At 41.2% G+C, this 13398-nt stretch overlaps 1 protein-coding gene across 1 annotated transcript in view; it reads left to right on the top strand.

Moving 5' to 3' along the window:
* The window catches only part of LOC139581117 (relaxin receptor 1-like), a 131801-nt gene extending 119083 nt beyond the window's left edge, over window positions 1-12718 (top strand). Inside the window, exons 15-18 of the mRNA XM_071410558.1 lie at window positions 1517-1746; window positions 8792-9202; window positions 10472-10690; window positions 11271-12718. Coding sequence (XP_071266659.1) covers window positions 1517-1746; window positions 8792-9202; window positions 10472-10690; window positions 11271-11575 — 1165 coding nt within the window. The 3' untranslated portion in view covers window positions 11576-12718. The remainder of the gene's footprint in view (window positions 1-1516; window positions 1747-8791; window positions 9203-10471; window positions 10691-11270) is intronic.
* Window positions 12719-13398: the final 680 nt, after the last annotated feature.

Raw genomic sequence — 13398 nt, 5'->3', positions numbered from 1 at the left:
GTTTCTTGCATCATACAATACAATTTACAGTGACCTATTTGACCCATGATTTTACAGAAAATCATAAATTCATGTCAACCCCTTCATAATGTAGAAACTTTAAAAGTCTCAAGCAATGTAGGCCTGCATTGAACACCACATATACAGTAGGCTACTGTAGGCCCTAGAAATCAAAAGCTATTCCCATGTGAAAATGTTATGGGATTTGCTTCATTGGTTTTGTTGGTAGGCCTACATTATGCTCAAATAGCTTCCCGAGTGGCGCAGCGGTCTAAGGCACTGCATCTCAGTGCTTGAGGCGTCATTACAGACACGCTGGTTTGAATCCAGGCTGTATCACAACCGGCCGTGATTGGGAGTCCCATAGGGCGGTGCACAATTGGCCCAGTGTCGTCCGGGTTTGGCCGGTGTAGGCCATCATTGTAAATAAGAATTTGTTCTTAACTGATTTTCCTAGTTAAATAAAAATAAAAAATATAATAATTGGCTACTGTCTAAAACTGTAAACGCACACCGGAAGTTGCACAAAATTCTCACAATGTTCAAGTTTCCACTCACAATACCTACAATTTGCTGACCAATAAGATAGTTCAGATCACAGTGTCTGCACAGTGTCCGCACAGTGTCCTTGCGCCAGTCTGTAAAAAGAAGCCTCAAATGCACAGCAGTTGATAATGTGAGATTTCCTTTTTTTTTTTTTTTACATGATTAGAGAGACTCAATGAATACAGCAAAGAGCTGCTGTTTATATGAGTAAGTTCATGTTTAAGTTGTTATTCAGAACTGTCAACAGTTTTATAAGCCATAAAATGTGTTACCAGCACTGCAGCGGTAATGAATGAGTAGCCTTTAGCAAACTATTTCGATAAACTTACATTATTATTTGAGGCTTGTGTCTTTTTTAATATCGAGGAATATTTCACTTTTTCTGGTCATAGGAATAACACCATGAATTGATGTATGAGGCAGAAATAAGGCACTGCGACTTAAGATTCACCGTCAGCTGGAAGACTGTGTCCCCTTTTCACAGTGCAGGGACGGTGAGTTGGGTGAGCAGGAGCCTCACTGCTGCTCCCTCCCCTCAGACTGACCATCAGATGCAGGCCATCAGTCCAGTAAAAATAAGCAAATAATTATTCTCACAGCTGTGCCTCACAAGTAATACAACAAATTATATATTACCAGTGTGATCAAATAGGCTACCTACAATTTTGAAATATAATTTCAAAATGGTCTGAGAACAACATTGGCAGGGCAATTCAAGTTTAGCCAATATGCAGTGCTAATGTATTGGGCCTATAACCTACTGGACAAACCTCATTGTTAGAGAACTGTTTTGAACTGGTTAATGTTGCATAGGCTTAAGTTTTTTTAACAGTAGATCTCGGCTTGCATTTTGACTCAAAGTGAACTTGACTCAGAAAAGGTTGGTGACCACTGGCCTAGAGGCTAGGGATGTTATCTGGAGTCTCCTGCTTTCATCCTGGTAATTGATTTCCCTCCTCTTTGTGTTTAGTTACTTTAAGAAGTTCCAGTACTGCGGCTACGCCCCTCACGTGCGCAGCTGCAAGCCCAACACGGACGGCATCTCATCCTTCGAGGACCTCCTGGCCAACATCGTCCTGAGGGTTTTCGTCTGGGTGGTGTCGGCCACTACGTGCTTCGGCAACATCTTCGTCATCTGCATGCGCTCCTACATCCGATCAGAGAACAAGCTCCATGCCATGTGTATCATCTCCCTATGTTGTAAGAGAGACACCTTTCATATCAATTCAACTCAGGTCCCAATTCAATTGATTTAGGGCTTGCCCCAATTATTCGACTGGTTGACTGTTTGGTCGACCAAATTTTTTTTGTCAAGCAGTAGCAAATAAATAAATAAACAAATATAGTACCAGTCAAAAGATTGGACACACCAACTCGTTCCAAGTTTTTTCTTTATTTTTGATTATTTTCTACATTGTAGAATTATAGTGAAGACCTCAAAACTAAGAAATAACACATATGAAATCATGTAGTAACCAAAAAGTGTTAACAAATCAAAATATATTTTATATTTGAGATTCTTCAAAGTAGCCACCCATTGCCTTAACGACAGCTTTGCACACTTTTGACATTCTCTCAACCAGCTTCATGAGGTAGTCACCTGGAATGCATTTCAATTAACAGGTGTGCATTGTTAAAAGTTAATTTGCTTCAAAGAAACCACTACTAAAGGACACAAATAAAAAGAGACTTTCTTGGGCCAAGAAACACGAGCAATGGACATTAGACTGGTGGAAATCCAAATTTGAGATTTTTGGGTTCCAACCGCCGTGTCTTTGTGAGACGCAGAGTAGGTGAACGGATGATCTCTACATGTGTGGTTCCCACCGTGAAGCATGGAGGAGGAGGTATGATGGTGCTCTGCTGGTGACACTGTCAGTGATTTATTTAGAATTCAAGGGACACTTAACCAGCATGGCGACCACAGCATTCTGCAGCGATATGCCATCCCATCTGGTTTAAGCTTAGTGGGAATATAATTTGTTTTTCAACAGGACAATGACCCAAAACATACCTCCAGGCTGTGTAAGGGCTATTTGACCAAGGAGAGTGATGGAGTGCTGCATCAGATGACCTGGCATCCACAATCACCTGACCTTAACCCAATTGAGATGGTTTGGGATGAGTTGGACCGCAGAGTGAAGACAAAACAGCCAGCAAGTGCTCAGCATGTGTGGGAACTCCTTCAAGACTGTTGGAAAAGCATTTCTCATGAAGCTGGTTGAGAGAATGCAAAGAGTGTGCAAAGCTGTCATCAAGGCAAAGGGTGGCTACTTTGAAGACTCTCAAATATAAAATATATTTTGATTTGTTTAACACTTTTTTGGTTACTACATGATTCCATAGTTTTGATGTCTTCACTATTATTCTACAATGTAGAAAAACCCTGAAATTAGTAGGTGTGTTCAAACTTTTGACTGGTACTGTATATACAAAAGTATGTGGACAGCCCTTCAAATTAGTGGATTCGGCTATTTCAGCCACATAACAGGTGTATAAAATCGAAAATATAAAATAATATTTCAAGTTTGTTGCACACAGGCCATGCGTAGCCAAAGTGATTTATAGGATTTTTTTCATATCAGGATATTTTCTACCTGCAGGCTACAATTTTTTTTAGTTGTTGGCTTTATGAGGCTATTTTTACATAGTTGGATATGGCAATAGAAGTGACCTTTTTAGGTTTGTATCATTTTCATTTAGATTTGGATCAAATTTTAATTAACCACATGACAATGATTTTGAGATAGGAAGACGTTATTAGAAATGAAATAGTTTCACGAAAATGTGCATATGAAAACCATAACTGGCACGCAGATCAGTAGAAATGGTAAGATAAATTGGCATTCCACATAAGAAAGTTAGCTGACTCCTCGTGTAGCCTATTACTGGCAACTTCAGGAGAGTAACTGCAGAATCTGTGAAAGCCAGTAGGAGCAGGTGGATGATGGTCGGGACAGGTTAATATTTTTGTTCTTCTGGTTATCTCGCTCTGGCTCCCTTTTGAGTCATGTGTGTCTTATTTCATTAAACAGTGAGCTTAAAGCATCAGACAAGCTTAATGCATATATAGTTGATTTTCTTAAAACACATACAGTGCATTCGGAAAGTACTCAGACCCCTTAACTTTTACCACTTTGTTACGTTACAGCCTTATTCTAAAATGTATAACGTTTATTTTTTCCCTCATCAATCTACAAACAATACCCCATAATGACAAAGCAAAAACAGGTTTTTAGAAATATTTGCTAAACTTATTAAAAATAAAAAAACAAATACCATATTTACATAAGTATTCAGACTCTCTGCCATGAGCCTTGAAATTGAGCTCAGATGCATCCTGTTTCAATTGATCATTCTTGAGATGTTTCTACAACTTGATTGGAGTTCACCTGTGGTAAATTCAATTGATTGGACATCATTTGGAAAGGCACACACACCTGTCTTGATAAGGTCCCACAATTGACAGTGCATGTCAGAGCAAAAACCAGGCAATGAGGTCGAAGGAATTGTCCGTAGAGCTCCGAGACAGGATTGTGTCGAGGCACAGATCTGGGGAATGGTACCAAAAAATGTCTGCAGCATTGAAGGTCCCCAAGAACACAGTGGCCTACAACATTCTTAAATGAAAGTGGTTTGGAACCACTAAGACTCTTCCTAGAGCTGAGCAATCAGGGGAGAAGGGCTTTGGTCAGGGAAGTGACCAAGAACCCAATGGTCTCTCTGACAAAGCTCCAGAGTTCCTCTGTGGAGATAGATGGGAGAACCTTCCAGAAGGACATCCATATCTGCAGCACTCCACCAATCAGGCCTTTATGGTAGAGTGGCCAGAAGGAAGCCACTTCTCAGTAAAAAAGCACATGACAGCCCACTTGGAGTTTTCCAAAAGGAACCGAAAGGACTCAGACCATGAGAAACAAGATTCTCTGGTCTGATGAAACCAGAGAAAAACCAAGTCTGATGAAACCTCTTTGGCCTGAATACCAAGTCTCACGTCTGGAGGAAACCTGGCACCATCCCTACGGTGAAGCATGGTGGTATCGGCATCATGCTGTGGGGATGTTTTTCAGCAACAGGGACTGGGAGACTAGTCAGGATCGAGGTAAAGATGAACGGAGCAAAGTACAGAGAGATCCTTGATGAAAACCTGCTCCAGTGTGCTCAGGACCCAACACTGGGGTGAAGGTTCACCTTCCAACATGACAACAACCCTAAGCACACAGCCAAGACAATGCAAGAGTGGCTTCAGGACAAGTCTCCAAATGTCTTTGAGTGGCCCAGCCAGAGCCCAGACTTGAACCTGATCGAACATCTCTGGAAAGACCTGAAAATAGCTGTGCAGCGACGCTCCCCATGCAACCTGACAGCTTGAGAGAATCTGCAGAGAAGAATCGGGAGAAACCCCCCAAATACAGGTTTACCAAGCTTGTAGCGTCATACACAAGAAGACTCAAAGCTGTAATCACTGCCAAAAGGTGCTTCAACAAAGTACTGAGTAAAGGGTCTGAATGCTTATGTAAATGTTATATTTCCAATTTTTTTTTTAAATACATTTGCAAACATTTCTAAAAACTTTGTCATTATGGGGTATTGTGTGTCGATTTGATGATAAAAAAAATATTTCATAAATTTTATAATAAGGCTGTAACGTAACAAAAGGGGAAAAGGTCAAGGGGTCTGAATACTTTCCGAATGCACTGTAGGTCGTGTCTGTATAGGGAAAAAATACAAGTTTAAAACCTTCGACCAATCGATTGGTCGAAAGAATAGACAACTTTCGGTCAACCAATCATTTTTTTAGTCGGGGACAGCCCTTATTGATTTCAAATAAAGAAAAACCACACTGAAGCTTCAACGCATTATTGTAAGCGAAGGTGAGGATTTGTGTCAATATCCAGTGATAATGTCTGTGAGAGGGACAATGTTCTGGGTGTGTTGATTAAGACGTGGTGAACACCTCTTAGTGAACCCTCACTGCAGGTTTCTTCTATCAGCAAACAAATGAATTGGGGTCTTTAGCTTTGATGTGCAGGCTTAGCTTTTGAACTGTCGACATTCACAGTGGCCACCACTAAACCATTGATACATAGTGTCACGTTCGTTGATGGAAGAATCAGACCAAGGTGCAGTGTGGTAAGCGTACATCATTTTATTTGATGAACACGAAAAAAAACTATAAACTACAACCGAACGTGACGCTACATGCAGTGCAGAACGCAACTACACACAAACAAGATCCCACAAACTAAAGATGGAAAAAAGGCTGCCTAAGTATGATCCCCAATCAGAGACAACGATAGACAGCTGCCTCTGATTGGGAACCATACCTGGCCAACAAAGAAATAGAAAAACTAGAATGCCCACCCAAATCACACCCTGACCTAAACAAATAGAGAAATAAAAAGGCTCTCTAAGGTCAGGGCGTGACACATAGTATATTTATTTCTTACTACCATGGGAGTCGGAGAGAGAGAGCTACATTATCTGGCTACATAACATGTCTGTGTGCCTTTGCTACAAGCCAGGCCCACCTTTCTGCTCTATTAAACTAGCTATGTCACAGATACGGTGATGCAGGGAATGAGATAGACATGTTAATGGCTTACTTCCTTGGAAGTCAGCAGGATAGCGATATTTCTCAAATTTTCCCTGTATCTGTACCCTGCAATGTAAGACACACCTTTCTGTTCAATTTAACTAAGCTTTGATACACAGTATGCAAGGCTTGAGGTAATATTAAAGCTGATCTACCCACCAAGCCCCCCCCCCCCACCCCAAAAAAAGCCTTGAGGCATACAGTATATTGAGAGCTTGGGACTATAAAGATCTATCTGCAAAAAGATGAATTGGCTTTAAAGTTCCGAACCCTCATTGGTTTGAATGATGTCAGCAATTTTTATCTTGTACTCTTTTGAACTTAACAACATTAATTGGAGTATTAATAGTACTATATAGGTAGAGAACATTGAACAGAACAAGGATGTCAATAATTAACCTTTGGGGAAAATGCAGATAGAACCCTATAGTCCCAAGCTCTTGATGTATTTAGGACTTATCCTTGTGAAGATCAGAATGTGTTTGGCATACCCCCCACCATCCTTTACACTTTAATGTTGGCATGTGTCAGATGAAAAATGCTTTTCTGATTTGCACATTTGGTACCTTTCTACATCAAAGGAAGTACAATGACACGGTCTAGAGCTATGTTATAGAATGAGATACTGAGTCATGTAAGAGACAGAGAGCCTAGTGCCATACAGAGGAAATGTGAGCGGTAAATATGTTGTCTGTTTTGGCATCACCATGACTGCAGTCAAACACCAGCCAGATTAATGTGTTCTACTAAAATGTCATATGTATTCAATTTAAGTGACATCTCTGTTTGATTTCCTTGTGCAAATATATCATCTCTAAGTTGATTGATGGCTTACTGAAAAAGGGGACATCTCAGCGGAGTCAAACAGACTTCAAAGTTTGGCTAAAGCTTACTTGCAAATATGGAGGTTTAAGATAAAGTTAATATATTACCAGAAAAGTGTCATTGCTGCTCATAACATCAGTTATATTCAGTGCATAATTTGTAACTCAGGGAACAAAAAGTGAGCATGAGAGGGAGGTGACAGGAACGCATGAGAAAAAAGTGGCATAGAGCAGTAGAAGAGTAGAGGCACTTACAGAAGTTGCACACAAGGAATATGTTTAGTATCCTAGGGTCCAGGAAAAATTGGGCCTTTTATAAACACCTTTCATGCAATTCCACATCATTTTACATAACTGGAGACTTTGGCAAAACCTTTTTTAATATCGCACAAATGATCGAAATTGGCAGGTTACTTTGACACTGACAAACTGAGAATATGAGATCAATAAAAACGACATTGTCTTGAATCCATCAATAGCCCAGGCCTAAGTGTGTGGAGACAAATATTGTAGGCTACAATATGAGGAGGAAATTATGGTCCTAAAAAACCCAATGGTGTGCAGCTCACTCGCTGGTGATGGCTGATGCGCTCGTGCCAAAAGCATATCTCTCTTGTTTTTAGTAGAACAATATTTTGGTAGCCTACAGCAGGAGCCATTTGCTATCCAACCTGTGTTTTCCAATTTAGTTTTTTCACTGACATATTTGCCACGCATTCTCGACTGTAGGCTGTTCATTGTTATTTGTCTACAATCCACAGCTAAGCTATTTTAAAAAAGAAGCTATTGATCCTCTGTGGCTAAATTATAGGCATTCTCATGGTGAAGTAGTCAATTCTGAATGATTGAATTTATTTCTGAACAGACAGCAGAACTTTGGCAAATGTATTTAAATCTATCAGTGGCGCTGCAGTTCCTTCAGAATCCTTTGCGCGATTCTATAAGGAAATAAATTATATAGTGCAACGCTGGAGAGATGAGTTGCAGGTTCATGTCTATCAGCACAGATAGATCATATGAAGTGAATCTCATTCTAGTTATGTAAGAGATACTGGTGCGCTTCTCACACAGCCATGGCCACGCGTTGGTCTCAAACATAGGTTACAATGTTGCGCAAACCCTAAACCCGGGCAGGCCCAACCCGAATCAACCCTTAGTATATTAGGCTTGGGCTGAAAATCTACTTTTTCACATTGTTTTTTTGTGGGGCAAGATAATTAATGAAGAGGCAACTCGAATGAACTTTGATAGTTTTGTTAGAATTTTTACATTGCAAAAGGTGGAAATTATTTTTCATGGCACGAGAGGTACCGGATCTGGTCAAATAGGTTCCGGAACAAAACAGTCCAAAATGGAGAGGTGCCAGATCCTGTTCTGGCAGGATGCGGCTCAAATTAAGCACTGGTTATATTACAAAGTTTGTACATGACAATGTTATTAACCCTGAATGGATTGTTCACTCTGAAATCAATTTGTCCTTCAAATTTACACCTCCGAAGTGTTGAAGTTGAGCTGTACTTATTCCACTTGTAGATGCTCTGAAGGCCTGCTACTGAGACTAAAAGCTTGGCCCATTACATTACTGAAGTTTGCATTGCTCCAAGTCTACAGTTTCTCTTTGCTGCACTTTATGACTCTCAAATGAATGTAGAATTAATTGACTATGGAGTAAGTCCATAGTAACCAAGGAGTTAGATTGAAAAGAAATTAGCGTTAACTGATGTATGACGTTTCACTGTAAAAAGTTGAGCAGATAGTATTAATGCACATACTGAGTTCAATTTGGTAATAGTAATTACTCTAGCAACTCACTTCCACCACCCAGGTGCCGACGGACTGATGGGCGTTTACCTCTTCATGATTGGTGCCTACGACCTCAAGTTCCGCGGTGAGTACAACCGCCACGCCCAGGCCTGGATGGACAGCGTCCAGTGTCAGGTGATCGGCTCCCTCGCCATGCTCTCCACCGAGGTCTCCGTCCTCCTTCTCACCTACCTTACCCTGGAGAAGTACATCTGTATTGTCTACCCCTTCCGGTATTTAACCCCTGGCTGCCGGCGCACTGTCTCGATCCTTCTGAGCATCTGGTTTATTGGCTTCATCATCGCCTTCCTCCCCCTGGTATTCAAAGGATTGTTCAGGAACTTCTATGGTACCAACGGCGTGTGTTTTCCGTTACACTCAGAGCAGCCTGAGACAACGGGGGCGCAGGTGTACTCCATCGTCATCTTCCTGGGTGGGTGTCTTATCTAATTCAAGGTCAAATGAGTCTATTTCCAATGTCATTCTGAAATGACAATTGTTCCAATGGCTCTCTGCTGCTTTTATTAGATGTAGCCTACATTTTATGCGAGTAGCCGGAGGGTTTCTGCGTTCAACTCCCAAGCCTGGCAACTGAACAGACAACAAGAAGGCTGCTGTTGTCAGAATCCGAACTACCGTATAAACTGAGTGTACAAAACATTAGGAACACCTTCCTTATATTGAGTTGCACTGCCTTTTGCCCCCAGAACAGCCTCAATTTGTCGGAGCATGGACTACAAGGTGTCAAAAGCATTTCACAGGGATGGTGGCCCATGTAGACTCCAATGCGTCCCACAGTTGTGTCAAGTTGGCTGGATGTCCTTTGGGTGGTAGACAATTCTTGAAACACACAGGAAACTGTTGAGCGTGAAAAACCCAGCAGCTTTGTAGTTCTTCACACACTCAAACCCATGCGCCTGGCACCTACTACCCCGAGGAAGCTGGTGTGAGGAGCTATAGAGGACTGGCTCATTCTAATGGCTGGAATGAAATCAATGGAACTGAGTCAAACGTGGTTTCCATACGTTTGATACCGTTCCATTAATTCCATTCCAGCCATTACAATGAGCCTGTCCTCCTATAGCTCCTCCCATCAGCCTTCTCTGCTACTACTATACCCCGTTCAAAGGCACTTCAATCTTTTGTCTTGCCCATTCAACCTCTGAATGGCACACATACACAATCCATGTCTCAATTGTCTCAAGGCTTAAAAATCTTTCTTTAACTGTCTCTTCCCCTTCTATATGGATTGAAGTGGATTTAACAGGTGACATAAATAAGGGAGCATAGCTTTCACCTGGATTCACCTGGTCTGTCTGTCATGAAGGAGCAGGTGTTCCTAATGTTTTGTACACTCAGTGTATACTTCCATTGTACCTTTGAGCAATTTGCTTCAGGGTTACTACACTGTAGGTGGTAGTGTTCCACTATCAGCCTTTCAATGAGGGGTTGGTGGAGAAAACAATTTTCCATGATCTATCTTGTTACAAAGGAAGTACCACATTAGGCCCCTAAAACAAATGCATTGCTTGTCTCATTAAATATGCCACACTGGCTTTTATCCCATGTGTGTAAAACTGCAGTAATTACTTGAATTGTGTTGTAAAAGCAATTTCATGTTTTACTTTGTATGATAATGGACCTACCATCATCTACAATTTAATAAATTCCAAGGAGCTGATTAATTTATTTTCCTCAACAGGCCTGAACCTGGTTGCGTTCCTTATAATCGTACTGTCCTACGGGAGTATGTTCTACAACATCCAGAGGACAGGGACACAGACAACAAAATATAGTAACCACATCAAAAAGGAGGTGACCATAGCCAAGAGGTTCTTTTCCATCGTCATCACCGACTCTCTTTGCTGGATACCCATATTTGTCCTCAAGATTCTATCACTGTTGCAGGTGGAAATTCCAGGTAGGAGTTTCAGTACTGTCATAATCTGACAATTTTTATAATTTCATACATTTTATTTGGAAACCCAGACAGGCTCAATTTGTAGCTACTATGTAGTGCCATCTTACATCAACATATAATCATTTCAATTAGTCTCTTTTACAGAGATTATATTTGCATCATTCAGATTAGTTCCATAATCAACCCTATTTTCTGGTTGTAAATTGAATAGCAAACTTCCAGGCGGATGGGTGTTTGCATGTTTACAAATGGACCAGCATCACAGAACATCCTCCATCCATCATCTTCTCTTTCAGCCCACCAACCCACCTCACCCCTACTTCCTATGTATGTACTGTATACAGGAATGGAACTTTTGAGCACTAGCCCACCGGGCCTGGGTAACATTAGGGTACACATTTGTTGCCATGCAATATTTGAAAAGACACCATTTCACTGGCCTGACAGGCTAGTTCTAGCTTAATTTCCATCCCTGCCTGTATGTTATGCATATTGTCTACAGGGAGAATGGGATTACAAAAAACACATTTGCGTTGCTCATGTAGTAAATGGACAATAATGTAATCTTCTTCCCGAATAGGAACCATCAGCTCCTGGGTGGTGATCTTCATTCTGCCCATCAACAGCGCCCTCAACCCCATCCTGTACACCCTGACCACACGGCCATTCAAAGAGACCATCCTCCAGGTGTGGGCCAACTACAGGCAGAGGAGACCTCTGATGAGCAACCACACAGCCCACCAACCCTCATTCACGTTGCAGGAGATGTGGCCTCTCCAAGAAAACAGCCAGACCCTGACTTCGCCTGGCGACTACCTGGCGAATCCCTCAAAAATATCCTGCACATCTCAGCTACTGCCCGTGGAAAGAACAAACGGTGTATAATGCCCTTCGGTTTCAACAATTCATGTGGGTTCATGTGAATGGTACGTTTACAGCATGTTGACGGTTGTAGAGTCGATTGACATTTTGCACTGTGATTTGTACAGACAAAGGATCTCATTGTACACGTTGGACTATGTGCAATTCTACTCTGCTGACGCTTAGACTTTGGCTTTGTGAATGCCTTCAGTTTGATGTGATTATTAACATACTTATTCCTAAAAACATAAATCACACCCGTGAGCATTCATTTCTGTATAGTAGATTGCTACTGATGTACTGGAGCCTACAGACTGTGTATTGAATATAATATAGGAATCACTGTCATTCTCTGTTCTGGACTGGGATTGGTCATGTACAGTCCAGTCAAAAGTTTGGACACCTACTCATTCAAGGGTTTTTTATTATTTTTAAAATGTTCTACATTGCGGAATAATAGTGAAGACATCAAAACTATGAAATAACACATATGGAATCATGTAGTATCAAAAAAAGTGTTAAATCAAAATATATTTTAGATTCTTCAAAGTAGCCACCCTTTGCCTTGATGACAGCTTTGCACACTCTGGCTTCCACACATAGCATACAAGCCATTTTAAAATTAGTAATAAATCCATGTAATATAGCCTACACCTAGTCCAAAAAACGATTTATGTATGTATTTTAGACTGGTCTAAAGAAACATGATATGAAGACAATCTTGTCTTTTTCAGAAGAAAATAATAGCATACTTTGAGTTGTCCTGATGTGGCTATGCCAAATGGCTGTGGGCTACACTAGTTAATTTAGCAAACTATAGTATGAAGAACACAACTGAATAAAATATAAATAGTGAGCACATGCGGCTATTCTGTGTTGAGCGGTTAACGAAGAAATAAGTACTCCTATATGTTTAATTTAGAGTTATTACTGTAACTTTAGTTGTTCGGCTATATGTTTGGATTTTTAATACATTGTAAGGCCGCATGATGAAAGTCACTTGAAAGGCATGAGCTCTGCTTTGTTTTTACGCAGGCTGTACACAAGCCAATGGTCTCTCATTCACAATTTGACAAGCACTTGATAATGCCTCGAATTTCACAGCGGCATCCCCTTTGTGGCCGTATGCACCCTAAAGAAAATCTATGCCTTTTGTGTCCCGGAGTGTTGTTATGCCCTTCTCCCCTGAGTGTACACGGCTCTCCGTCACGTGATAGGGTCTTTCTCACAGGCTACAAGTTAAGACACACACATCGGGGACGCAACAACTTATCCAATTCCAAGGTGCATATTGAAGATATTGGATGTCCACATTTACTTTGTCAGCCAACAAGATGAGTAGGCCTAACGAACAAAAGCACTAGCGTATGTCAATCTACTATCCCCCATAGTACAAAAGTTGACCTATTCCATTCTGTGCAAGAAATAAATATTCCAAACAGTCTGGGACAGTTGTGGGATGCGATAGATTTACATTTACATTACATTTAAGTCATTTAGCAGACGCTCTTATCCAGAGCGACTTACAAATTGGTGCATTCACCTTATGATATCCAGTGGAACAACCACTTTACAATAGTGCATCTAACTCTTTTAAGGGGGGGGGGGTTAGAAGGATTACTTTATCCTATCCTAGGTATTCCTTAAAGAGGTGGGGTTTCAGGTGTCTCCGGAAGGTGGTGATTGACTCCGCTGACCTGGCGTCGTGAGGGAGTTTGTTCCACCATTGGGGTGCCAGAGCAGCGAACAGTTTTGACTGGGCTGAGCGGGAACTGTACTTCCTCAGAGGTAGGGAGGCGAGCAGGCCAGAGGTGGATGAACGCAGTGCCCTTGTTTGGGTGTAGGGC

The sequence above is a fragment of the Salvelinus alpinus genome, chromosome 7 (assembly GCF_045679555.1).
Source record: "Salvelinus alpinus chromosome 7, SLU_Salpinus.1, whole genome shotgun sequence".
NCBI classification, from domain to species: Eukaryota; Metazoa; Chordata; class Actinopteri; order Salmoniformes; family Salmonidae; genus Salvelinus; species Salvelinus alpinus.
Note: the sequence above shows the minus strand (reverse complement) of the source record. Positions and strands in the feature narration are given on the sequence as shown.